At 40.2% G+C, this 14,049-nt stretch overlaps 1 protein-coding gene across 1 annotated transcript in view; it reads right to left on the bottom strand.

Annotated features, from left to right (window-relative positions):
• The window catches only part of LOC140492209 (A disintegrin and metalloproteinase with thrombospondin motifs 19-like), a 538,786-nt gene that overhangs the window by 286,783 nt on the left and 237,954 nt on the right, over window positions 1-14,049 (bottom strand). Inside the window, 1 exon segment of the mRNA XM_072591100.1 lies at window positions 12,425-12,575. Within this exon segment, the coding sequence (XP_072447201.1) occupies window positions 12,425-12,575 (151 nt within the window).

Here is a 14,049-nt window from a genome sequence, read left to right as displayed (position 1 = left end):
TCTGAGAGATCCATACTCTTCACATTCTAGCCTCATTTTGATGGCTCCATCATTACTGGTCATGCTCTCAGTTGCCTAGATCCCCAACTCTGGAATTTTATTCCTACACCTCTCATCCTCTCTGCTCAACTTTCCTACTTTGAGACATTCCCCAAAACAACCTCTCTGACCAAATCTTTATTTATCTGATCTCACAGCTCCTTATGGGGCTCACTGCCTTTTTTTATTTCAAAAAAAAATTCAACACAAGTTGTTGACTTTTCTCACAGCAAATTGCAATGTTAGGAGATTCCAGGCCAATCACACTTTCCCATACAGATACAGGGTTGAGCAGGTGGAGAAACTGTCCTCACAAAACCACCTTGTAGATATTAGCACCAAACTCATCAAATCCTTGCATGTATTCATCTCTGCATACCTTGGCTGGTGTTTTAGTGGGAATTGCAGTAGGAGTAGATAGGATATTCACATTCATAACTTATCCAGTTAAAAAACTGAACCTTTGAAATAAAGACAAGCTAAAAATATAACTTAGCTCAAAGGATTTCTGGGAAAATCTCAAAGACTATAATTTTTTCATGTTTGCTTTTGGCACAGGCTCTACGTCAAACCTGCGAAGGATTTTTAGTACACTCAGGTCACAGTTGAACAATCAGAAACAAAAGCCTATCGTCTGATCATGTGATGAAACAAATGAGGAAATATCAGTCAATTCCACTTAAACTTGTGAGGTTATATTTATTAAAACCTGGATTTACTTCAGTCATATGAAAGAACTCAGTGCATTTGTAAAATTAGCTCAGTATCTTAATCTTTATATATTGGTGGAATGATTACTTCAGGCTGCAGTACCAGGAATTTGCACAATACGATTTCAATAGAATACAGACAATTGAACAATCTCACTGAAGCCAAATACTTAATGGTTTAGTTGAAATCAAAAGATTAGCAAAATTTTAAAGCAACTTGAATTTGGAAAACGTGTGAACTGGTGCAGCAGACCAAATATAATTGTCTTGTAATCTGGTGAAGACAATCCTTTGAGATAGAAGGACTAATTATGTCCCAACAGTAGAAGCTGAAAATGGTTAGTTTGAGTGGTTATTCAATTAAATGAATTTTTAATATTAAAATATACTAGGGAAGATATTTTGCAGCTTTGGATAAAATTTGCACTCAAAATGTCAACTCTGTTCAAAATGTCAATTCTGTTCAAGAAGTCAACTCTGTTCCACAAAGAAAACACAATTTGGATGGACTCAAATAAACAAAATTAAATTTCAGTTGGACACGAGTAAAGAAAAATAGTTATTTCTTGTTTCTGAGGACTTCTTTCTTTCTAAAGTATAGAAACTAAATATCTTCAAACGAGACGAGAAGTATTTAATTAGCATTCTACAGGATAACATGCTTATATGTTCATTTCTGATCTCAAGTTTTACCACAGATCATGCTTCCTCAGAGAATGATAGTCTTCTTTGTTAATGAAATCCCAAGCATTGTTTGGGTACAGAGTTCAAATATCAATTCAAAATTTCAATATTTGATCAAAGTTATCCAGCCAATAATTGGACCCAGAAAGATCTGTGGTCTGTGTTGAATTAGTTGCTGTCAGCCAGGTTGGCAATAAGGTCATCCCAGCTGGTTTCAGTGCTTTTGAATTAGAGTGTGAAGAAAATAACCAGTATTTCAATATATTCAGTCACCCCCATAGCAAGTTCACGTTTTGATTTTAGGTGAAAATAGGCAAAAATATATAAATGTGATTATCTTAAGGTTAATGAGTTCTCACTGTCAAAGGCTGCAAGTAAATTGTGGCAACTTGGACCAACGCGATATTGAGGCAGCCCAGTATTGCCAGCAAAGAAACAAACACATTCAGAAGAACAGGAGAGTAAACTGGAGAAAAGAATGATGAAAGGAAGGTCACTGATGAACTAGCTGAAGACACTACCCTGAGAAATTTCTACATTGAGGGCTCAGGGCTGAGATCATTGACCTCCAACAATCACAGCCATCTTCCTTTGTGCTCGGTAAGGTTCCAGCCAATATACAGGTTTCCCCTGAATCTCACTGACTCCAGGTTAGTTCAGGCTCCTTGACGTCACATTGGGTTATGTGCTGCTTTGATGTAAAGGAACCTCTGGCATTCAGCTTTGGACTGTCAAAGATACCAAGGAATTATCCACAACTTGTGTGAAGTAAAGGAAACGAAAGCAAAGACAATTCAGTTTATCCGTGAACACAGGATTTGCACTGTATGACTGATTTCCCAAACTATTATCACCACAATGAGATACCTAATAAGTGAGCATTTTGAGCGACAACTTCAATTTCTTACACAATGGCAATCGCGGGTTTGTTACAGTGCAGAAGGAGGTTATTCAGCCCATCAATAGTGCTATTACCCAGTGCCAATCTCCTGCCTTTTCTCCATATCCCTGCACATTATGTCTATCTAAAAAAATCATCCATTGCCCTCGTGAATGCCTCAGTTGAACCTTGCTCCACCACATTTCCAGTCAGTGCATTCCATACATTAACTACTTGTGTTTGAGAAAGTTTTTTTCCTCACATCATCCTTGGTTTGCTTGCACATCATTGTAAACCTGTGCTTTCTTGTTAATTAATGAGCAATAACAGCTTCTCGATAACTACATTATTTTGCCTGCTCATAAAACTGAAATCCTCTCTCTGATTTCCTCTTAGCCTTCTTCTCTCCAAGGACAACAGTCCCAACTTCTTCAAATGATCCTCATCACTGAAGTTTCTCATTCTTGGAACCATGCTTGTAAATTGTTTCTGCACTCTTCCTCCAATGTACTCACATCTTTCATATAATATGGTGCTTAAAACTGTACACAATTATCCAGGTGAGGTCTAACAAGTATATTGCTCAAGTTCAAATCACCTCCTTGCTTTTGTATTCGATGCTCCGATTAATAAAACCAACAATACTATATGTTTTATTAACTGCTGTCTCTATGTCCTACCATCTTCAATGATATTTACACACATACACTCAGGTCCCTCTGCTCCTCTACCCCTTTTAGAATTTTACCCCCGATCTTATACTGTCTTTCAGTTTTTTTCCAAATTTTCTTTAACAGAATGGATTAAGCACTTTGTTTCCTAAAGGAAGAGTTTAAGGAAATCCAAAGTATTGAATGCTTTCTTATTAAAATCAGAGAGTATTTTCCCGATTAGAGACATCATTAAAAGACACATAACTTTATGCTCTGTCAGCATGCTTCCTGAGCTCTGACCATGGTAGATAACTACTTTTGTTCAATCATGTGATGTGGACATCACCAGCATTTCTTGCCCATTCCTAGCTAACCTGGAGAATGTCGTGGTGAGCTGCCTTCTTGAACTGCTGCAGTACAGTTGGTGTAGGGACCCTTAGGGACAGAGTTCCCAGATTTTGATCCAGAAACACTGATGTAATGGTGATGTATTTCCAAGACAGGCTGTGATTTGGAAAGGAATTTTCAGGTGGTTGTGCTGGCATGGGGAGGGAAGAGCAAAACGTGCTGAGTGAAGGGTTATGATTTGGAACAGGTCTATGTTCCAATGATTTGCTGACTTTTAAATTGGTGGTACGATGGATGATGGCCAGAGTCAAAAAAAGTGGCCTGAGAAAACACAGCAGGTCAGGCAGCATCCGAGGAGCAGGAGAGTCAAAGTTTCAGGCATAAGCCCTTCATCAGCCCTTCATAGTCATTATAACCCTACTGCGAAGCCTCTTCCAAGGATGCCTACCTTGAAGAAGTTCTCCTCCTCTCTCCACAAGGATGTCAATGAGTCTCTCTCTCAGGTCATCTCCTGTGCCATGAAGATCTTCAGCCATGCCCTGAAACAGACTTGCTACCACAGCCACATCTCCCACCTCATCACCTGCCTACATCTCTAATCTCAGCATCTGCAGTCCTCACATTCTCCTCGTATGATGGAAGATGCAAGTTGTACTTGGGCATTAGTAGCATAGGACTATAAGGACCATGGAGGATGGAATGATGGGCAGAGGGATTAGGAGACCCTTTACTGTGGCAGCAATGAGAATGTGCATAGAACATGGATGGAGAATGGAGAGTAAGAGCAGGAACAATGTCTTTTGTTTTAATGTTTATTATTGAACTTTGAGCACAGCACCAGAGTGCCCAGGAGAGCTTCTTGTTCAGCTCACCTCACAAACTCACAGCCCACTCCACTCTCACCCTGACCCTAACCTTAACCCTAATCCACTCTTTCATGGTGTCTTAGTCTGAGCTCAAATCCAGCACAGCCCTCTAGACCCAAGCTGGGAACTGCCATAATTCTTTAGGGACAGGATTTCCCCTGCTGCTGCACCACCTGACCTGGGAACAAAAACCTGGGCTCTTGTCTCTGCTACTAGCTGAGGAAGATAGTACTATTGACCAACCACTCTCCGCAAAAAACATTTCGCCCTTTCACCATCTTAAATGGGAGAGCCCTTACGTCTAAAAATGTGTCATTGGTTCTAATCTCTTCCACAAAAGGGAATGTTCTCTCAGTATCCAATTTATCAATTTCCCGCAGAATCTGACACACTTCAATAAGATCACTTCCTATTTTTCTAAAATTCCAAACGATAGAAGTCTTGGAACCTCTGACCTGCCTCTATTGCAAACATGTCATCATACCACAAGGATCTGTTTGTCATGGTTATAAATGACCTGGATGAGGGTGTAGAAGGATGGGTTAGTAAAATTGCGGATGACACTAAGGTCGGTGGAGTTGTGGATAGTGCTGAAGGATGTTGCAGGTTACAGAGGGACATAGAAAAGCTGCAGAGCTGGGCTGAGAGGTGGGAAATGGAGTTGAATACGGAAAAGTGTGAGGCAATTCATTTTGGAATGAGTAACAGGAATACAGAGTGCTGGGCTAATGGTAAGACTCTTGGTCGTGTAGATGAACAGAGAGATCCTAGTTTCCATATACATAGATCCCTGAAAGTTGCCACTCAGGTTGATAGGGTTGATATGAAGGCATACGTTGTGTTAGCTGTTATTGGTAGTGGGATTGAGTTTCAGAGCCATGAGGTCATGCTGCAGCTGTATAAAACTTTGGTGCGGTCACATTTGGAGTATTGTGTAGAGTTCTGGTCACAGCATTACAGGAAGGATATGGAAGCTTTAGAAAGTGTTCAGAGGAGATTTACAGTACTATGATGTTGCCTGGTATGGAGGGAAGTTCTTATGAGGAAAGGCTGAGGAACTTGAAGCTGTTTTTGTTAGAGAGAAGAAGGTTGAGGAGTGACGTAATTGAGACATAAGATAACCAGACGATTAGATAGGGTGAGCAGTGAGAGCCTTTTTCCTTGGATAGTGATGGCTAGTATGAGGGGACATAGATATAGGACAGATGTCAGATGTAGTTTCTTTACTCAGAGAGTAGTAGGGGTGTGGAACGGCTCTCACTGCCCAACCTATCTAACACTCTTGAGACATATAAGATAATCAGAGTGTTAGATAGGTTGGGCAGTGAGAGCCGTTCTACACCCCTACTACTCTCTGAGTAAAGAAACTACATCTGACATCTGTCCTATATCTATGTCCCCTCATACTAGCCATCACTATCCAAGGAAAAAGGCTCTCACTGCTCACCCTATCTAATCGTCTGGTTATCTTATGTCTCAACTATGTCACCTCTCTACCTTCTTCTTTCTAATGAAAACAGCTTCAAGTCCCTCAGCCTTTCCTCATAAGACCATACTCCAAAACTTAATCCCTCTACCAACAAAAGCAACAGTAGTAGACTCACCAAATTTAAGGGCACTTAAATGGTCATTGGATAAATATAAGGATAAAAATACAGTAGTGGAGGATTGATAGGCTTCAGAATTGGTTCCACAAGTCGTCACAACATTGAGGGCCGAAGGGCCTGTACTGCGCTGTAATGTTCTATGTTCCTCAAGTAAGGAAACCGAGATTCTATACAGTACTCGAGATGTGATTTCACCAACATGCAATGCAATTGCAGCAAAGTTCCCTACTTTTATATTCCATTCCCTTTGCAATAAAAGAGGACACTACATTTACCCTAATCATTTGCTCTACCTGCATACTAATTTTTCAACATTCACGTACAACACAGCTCCCTGCACAACTTTAAATAACACACGGCTTTTCTATTTTCCCCTCCAAAGTGGCTGAGTTCACAATATCCCACATTCTACTCCATTTACCTCATTTTTGCTCAGTCACTTAACCTGTCTAAGTCACCATGGAAACACTGTGTCCTTTTCACAATTTACTTTCCTGACACCTTCAAAGACTGATGTGCATATACCTGAAGATCTCCATGTCCCTGCAAACTTGTTAGAATTATGCCATTAAGTCTATATTATCTCTTCTTCCTTCTTGTATCAAAATTCATCAATTCATGGCTCCTTGCATTACATTTGATCTGCCACTTGCTTGCTCACTCAGCTAGCTTGTAGTCTATTTCCATCATGCTCAATTATTTTGCCACTTCTCCAACTTTGCGGTGATTGACAGATTTAAAATGTCCCATTATAGACAGTGTTTCCTTCTCTATTCTTCATTGAGCCTCTTTCAATGATTCGTCAGATATTACATTCAACTTCTGAAGAAATGTCACCGAACTTGAAATGTTAACTTTGCTTTCCTCTTATAGATGCTGCCAGACCTGCTGAATTTCTTTAGAAATTTCCAATTTTGTTACATTCGATTGTTCTTTTGCTGCAATCACTACGATAGTTTACTTGCGAGTAGCAACACACTCAACTGAATGTTTAAAATTCATTCACAGGATATGGGAGGGCTGGCTAGACCAACATTTATTGCCCATTCTTAATTGCTCAAAGGGCAGTTGAGATTCAAGCACATTGCTGTCGGTCTGGAGTTACATGTAGGCCAGACAAGGATGGTAGATTTCCTTCCTTGAAGAACATTGAGAGTCAACCACATTGGTTTCATGGTCATCCTTAGATTCGTAATTCCATATATATTTTTTAATTGAATTCAAATTCCACCATCTGCCATGTTAAGGTTTGAATCACAGAACAGTAACTGTGTTTCTGGATTAATGGTTTAGCGATAACATCATTAGAACATTGCCTTCCCGATATGAACTGAATGCATGTGCTCAAGCACTGGACCTCTTAAAGTTCTTTTGACAATTTTCTCATGTGCACAGATTTTCAACACTTCATTTGTTAAATGAAACTTAAAATATTCTTCCAGCAAAACATTTGTTATTATCCCACTTTAAAGATAGGAGACCTACTAGTCACTGCTACTCAGTTTGTTGTTTGAATTCAAAATTATTTGTTGCTTTCTACTGTCAAGATTGCTCTCTACCAACTTGAAATTTCACCTTTGATCTCAGGAAGCTAAAGCTGTTCCGATAATCCTTTTGTAAGAGCTCAGATCAACTGCCTTTGAAAATTAACGTAACTATCAGTCACACTTCATTCATCTGTTAAGTGCAACCTCCCTTTCATTACCTCACAAAGAGATCAGGTTTATTTTTCTCAAAAGGACTGAGCCAAATCTAAGTTCAGAACATACTGTAGCATTTGTCCATTGTTAGGATCAAGCTAAGAATGGAATTCTTATCATATACCATCTACAAAAAGAACATACAATTAAGAAGGCAAATGGCATGCTTGTCTTCGTCGGTGGGGTATGGAGTACAAGAGTCAGCAAACCATGTTGCAGTGATAGAAAACCCTTGGTGTAAGCTGCATTTGGAATATTGTGTGCAGTTTTGGACATGGAAGCTTTGGAGAGAGAGTGCAGAGAAGGTTCACCAAGATGTTGCCTGGTCTCGAGGGCATTGGCTATGAGGAGAGGTTAACAAAAACTAGGATTGTTTTCACTGGAAAGACAACAGCTGAGAAGAGACCTGATAAAAGTCTACAAAATAATGAGAGGCATAGATAGTGTGGGTAGACAGAGGCTTTTCTCCAGGATTGAAGTTTCAATGTCAAGGGGGCACAGGTTCAAGGTGAGGGGGGAAAGTTTAAGGGAGATGTGCGAGGGAAGGCTATCATGCAGAGAGTGGTGGGAGCCTGGAACACACTGCCTGAAGCAGTGGTGGAAGCAGGTACACTGGGGACATTTAAGACACACCTGGATGGTTAGATGAATAGGGAGGGAATAGAGGGATACAGACTGAATTAGGGCAGAAGGCTTGTTTTGTTAATTTAGTTAGGGCATGTTGAGCTGCACAAGCTTGGAGGGCCGAAGGGCCTGTTCCTGTGCTGAACTTCTCTTTTATTCTTTTGTACCCAGATGCAAAACTGGAGAGCAAAACGACAGCAGTCAGCTTTAAAGTGTGAAAAAAAAGCATCAAAATAAAGCAAGTAACTGTGGAAGCTGGAACTCAGAAACAAAAACAGAAATTGTTGGGAAAACTTCAGAAGATTGGGCAGCATCTGGACAAAAAGCAGAATGAATGTTTCTGGTCCAGTTGTCCTTCCTCAGAACAGATGCGACTGTACAGAGATGCTCATATTTCAGGTGAATCCCTTTTCCTTCACATGTACACCAATATGTGGTTTTCCTGTTTCTCTGCTTTGTTCTTTTTATTTCAAATGTTCTGTCAATATTTTCACCGAAAAATCTGTAAGATATAGGAGAGAATTTGACCATTCAGCCCATTGAGCCTACTCTACCATTTGATCGTGGTTGATTTATTTTTCAACCCCATTCTGATGCCTTCTCTCTGTAATTCCTGATCCCTTTACGAATGAAGAATCTAGCTATTTCTGTCTTAAATACACTCAATGACTTGCCCTTCACAGCCCTCTATGGCAGTGAGTTCCATAGAGTCACCACGCTCTGGCTGTAGAAATTCCTTCTTGTCTCAGTTCTAAAGGTTCGACCCTTCACTCTGAAGCTGTGCCCTTGGGTCCTAGTCTCTCCTACGAGTGGAAACATCTTCTCCATGTCCACTCCATCCCGGCCTCTCAGTAATGAGATCTTCCGCCTAGGAACCCTCCAACCACAAGGGATGAATGCAGATTTCTCCAGCTTCCTCATTTCCCCTCCCCCCACTTTATCTCAATCCCAACCCTCGGACTCAGCACCACCTTCCTAATCTGCAATCTTCTTCCCGACCTCTCCGCCCCCACCCCCTCTCTGGCCTATCACCCTCACCTTAACCTCTTTCCACCTATCGCATTCCCAACGCCCCTCCCCCAAGTCCCTCCTCCCTACCTTTTATCTTAGCCTGCTTGGCACACCTTCCTCATTCCTAAAGAAGGGATTATGCCCGAAACTTCAATTCTCCTGCTCCTTGGATGCTGCCTGTCCTGCTGCGCTTTTCCAGCAACATATTTTTCAGCTCTGATCTCCACCATCTGCAGTCCTCACTTTCTCCCAGCAATGAGATCCCCCCTCGTCCATCTAAGTTCCTTCGGGTACAATCCCAGAGTCCTACACCACTACTCACGTGACAAGCTCTTCACCCCCAGGAGCATTCTTGCAAACCTCCTCTAGAACACCCTTCCAACACAAACACATCCTTCCTGAGATACTGGGGCCAAAACTACACTCAATATTCCAAATGCAGTCTGATCAGAGCCTTACACAGCCTCAGCAGTACAGCCTACTCTTGTATTCGTGCCCTCTTGAACTGAATGGCAACATTGCATTTGCCTTCCTAACTGCCAACTGAAACTGAATGTTAACCTTAAAAGAATCCTGAACTCGGACTCCCAAATCCCTTTGTGCTTCAGAGTCCTGAAGCCCTTCCCCATTTAGAAAATACTCAATATCTCTATTTTTCCTACCGAAGTGCATAACCTCACACGTTCTCCTAGTGTATTCCATCTGCCTCTTCTTTGCCCATTGTCCTAGTCCATCCAAGTCTTTCTGCAGCCTCCCCACTTCTTCAACACTCCTCCTCCCTCCACCTATCTTTGTATCATCTCAAACTTGGCAACAATGCCCTCAATTACTTCGTTCAGATCATTAATGTATAACACGAATAGTTGTGGTCCCAACACGATCCATGCAGAATTCAACTAGTCACCAGCTGCCATCCTGAAAAAGACTCCTTTATCCTTACTCTCTGCCTTCTGTCATCAGCCAATCCTCTATCCATGCCAGTACCTTGCCCCTAACACCACGGGCTTTAATCTTATTTGGCAGCCTCCAGTGCAGCGCCTTGTCAAATCTGGAAATCCAAATAGATCACGTCCACAGGCTCTCCTTTGTTTGATTTGTTAGTTACCTCCTCAAAGAATCCTAAAAATTTGTCAGGCATGATCAACCCTTGACAAAGCTGTGTTGATTCTGCCCTGTTTTACCAGTTCCAAGGACTCTACAATTTTATCCATAACAATAGATCCTAAAGGTTTACCAATGACTACGCTAACTGGCCTATAGTTTCCTGTCTTCTGCCTTCCTCCCTTTTTAAACATTATATTCACCACTTTCCAGTCCTCTGGCACCCTCCCTGACTGCAGTGATTCCTGAAAGATCACCTCCAATGCATCTCCAATTTCCTCAGCTCTCTCATAACTTTTAAAAGATGTAAAGTATAAAGCACATCTTTGCTAATATTTAAATAACTGATTGAATATTATACTCAATTACTATAAAGCTTATTTTGCTTAAACGCATACACATATACAGCAAAATGCTTTGATAAGTTCTTCAGCTTAACATACTTAAATTCTGAAAGTTACAAATAACCCAAGGATGCATTATATAAAAGCAAACTATTTCTATTTTAGTAACAGCTAGATTCCCTTACAAGCAAATGTTAACAAATTACAAAAGAAGTCTTGCTCCCTCTTATTGGTTTTTACCATTTTAAATGGGGTCACCACTTTGCTGGTTGATCATTCTTCTTAACTTCCTTTCATATTAAACATCATTTTTTTCTGCAGTTGATAGCTTTACACCTGGATGCCTGCCTTGATCCTAACAGTCCCCTTTAATTCACGGAGAGTTCAGTACTGGCTTGTCTGCACAAGCAACAATGCTCTCCTGTGGACACCATGGGTCTTGAACACCTGACTCAAAGGCAACAGTGTCATTGCCTGAGCTACAGACAGATTGCCAAAAATAACAAAATAGTTAACAAGTGATTTGATATTTTCATCATTACTGCACTCATTAATAGTGAAACCTAAAGCAGTTGATAGCATATTATCTATATTATTGGTGGTGTTGCTTCCTGTGTCATAAAGTCATTGGTTCAAGCACCATGCCCATGTTTTGCTCCACAAAGCCAGGGAGTGAAGGACAGAACTAAAAACAATCTTGATTCATTTTAAAAACATTACAATGATACATGTTACAGATATACATCCCCCGACTCAATAACCAGTTTCATTTTGTTTCCATACATAGCTCAATTTAATCTTCAGTTAAAGGCTACTACCTACATAAAACACAACACAATTAACAACCTAACTCATTTTGTACTGTCAGAATTCCTGTTGTGAAACTGAGATTTAGCCTGCCCTCTTATGCAGATGTTATATATTTCATAGAACTTGAAAAAGAGTAGGGGATTCTTCCAGTTACTTGGACATTTATCCGTTAATTATAATAGTGTATTTTATCTTTTATTTTGTTCTTCTTGGTAAAGTTTGTTGTTCACAATTTAGCTTCTCTAATTCCCTACACCATTTTATTTTTCAAAAGTGTATTCAAAATACATGATTCTTATGATGGAATGCTTTATAAGTATAAGTTCTTTCTCCTTGTAGATGTTTCATCAATCGTATTTCAGATATTGTCATTTGAATTAGTTTAATTTTGATGCAAAGCCAATACCTCTTTGCATTGACACAAAACAATAGAAACAGGCCCCACTGAAGAGACAGAGACAGGGTGAAAAATATTACCTTCTTGTGGAAATCTTGTGATCCCAAAGGATAGTGAGAGGAAATTGTTCATGAGCTCTCTTTTCTCTCTTACTTGGTAAATACCATTCCATTGGGACCTGGTGACAGTCTAACCCCTCCTGATTCTCCCATCAACTTGTCTCTAGACCATTTTCCCAGCTGTGGATGGATCTTAGCATTATGAGTGGCTAATGCAGCTTCAAACTCTAGGGGATTGGGTAGGGGATTGTAGCTCCCAGAAGCCTAATTTTCACCCTTAAGAATTAAAATTAACCTACACCTCTTAGTCTTGCTTTACTTTCCTCTGTTAAGAAACTTACTATTCAGAACACATTTTCATTTGTTGTTCTTTTCCCAAAATGGGCTTCACATTTGTTCACACTGAACTGCATCTGCTGTCTGGGTGCCATTTTTTATATCCTCCAATAATGTGTAATGGACCCTACACAACTTTATCTAATTCACTGATTCAAGCAGTGCTGGCTGCCTGTTTTACATAAGACAATGGTTGAAACACAGAAGATTAGGCATAGACAGAACTTTGTACATGTGCAACAAACCAAACATTACCTGCATCTCTTTGCAGAAAGAAGCTGTAGGGCCGAAGAGAATCTGACATTGTTCATCTGCTGTGTAGATCATTCCTGGCAATTTGGATGACAACATCACTGAATTGAGGCTTTGAGGATCTGTGTGCAGTAAACAATTACTGACCTTTGACCTGTCAATACATGCAAATTCACAAGTTATAGCCAACAAATGCTGTTCATTTCATCATGTTCCAATTTTTCTAAACGTAGAGAAATTTGCAATGGGGAGTTATGATTTCAACCCAACAATTCTATAACACTGGGGCCTAATAACAACAAAAATGGAAACAAAGTTTACAGATACTGGTCAGCCATTTGCGAACTGGAAATGAAAGGAGCAGATTTTCCAAATTGGATCTACAATACCCTTACCCTGCTTCTGACAGTCATAAGGGAACCCAGGATTGGTCCATTTAACCATTAATATATTTAAACCAGCATGAATCAATTTTCAGAACCTTGTAATAATTAAGGTAGACAAAGGCTTCTAAAATGGTGAGTTACTGAAACAAACACAGCAAAAAAACAACTGACCTAATAGGTAAGATTTTAACATAAAAAATACACACTTTCAGGAACACAAAAAGGCCATGACAGTACTGAGAAGCCTGGGGACTGTACCTTGATGTTGTATGAAAGGCAACCCCATTTTGCCAGTTCCAAACATCACTTCTTGCACATTCAGATTTTAAGTCAATACACCTTTTCATTCATCAAGTTCTTCTTGCATTAGGAGTCAACCTCTGTTTTTCACACCACAAATACATGCTTTACTCACCTATACTTTATAACTGGGTGCAAGGAGTCAAGCAGTTGATATGGGCTGTATTTTGAAGATGTGTGAGTTTAAGACACTTATTGTGGGCAATATTGTAGATCACATAAAATTACAAAGAGATATGGATAGACTAAGGGAATGGGTAATATTGTGGCAGACAGAGGTTACTGTAAGGCAGTGTGAGGTTATCCATCTTGGACTGAAAAAGTATAGATCAGGGTATTTTCTAGATGGTATGAAGTTAAATACAGAGGATGTCCATAGAGACTTGGGGGTTTAGATGTATACATCTTTCAAATGTCACAGATACAGAAAGCAATCAAGGAAGCTCATGGAATGTAGGTGTTTATGTCTGGAGGACTGGAATACAAAGATGCAGAAATTCTGCTGCAGTTATACAGAACCCTGGTTACAGGGTCAAGATTAGAGTGGTGCTGTATCCGAAGAGCAGGAAAATCGACGTTTTGGGTAAAAGCCTTCATAACCTGGTTACACCCCACCTGGAGCACTGTGAGCAGTTCAGGGCACCACACCTTAGGAAGAATAGATTGGCTTTGGAGGGAGTTCAATGTAGGCTTACAAGGCTGACACCTGGACTTCAAGGCTTAAATAATGTGGAAAGATTATGAAGTGTGAGAGGTTTACTTTAGAATTTAGAAGGTTATGGGTGATCTAATAAAAGACTTCACAATATTAACAGGAAAAAAAGAGCAGATAAAGATAAACTATTTCAACTGGCTGGAGATTCTAGAACTAGGGGCATAGTCTGTGAAATAGGGCCGGACTATTCGGGGAGATGTTAGGGAGCACCTTGACACACAAAAGGT

This window comes from Chiloscyllium punctatum, chromosome 2 (genome assembly GCF_047496795.1).
Source record: "Chiloscyllium punctatum isolate Juve2018m chromosome 2, sChiPun1.3, whole genome shotgun sequence".
Lineage (NCBI taxonomy): Eukaryota > Metazoa > Chordata > Chondrichthyes > Orectolobiformes > Hemiscylliidae > Chiloscyllium > Chiloscyllium punctatum.
The sequence above is the reverse complement of the archived record's forward strand: the minus strand, read 5'-3'. Positions and strand labels throughout refer to the sequence as shown.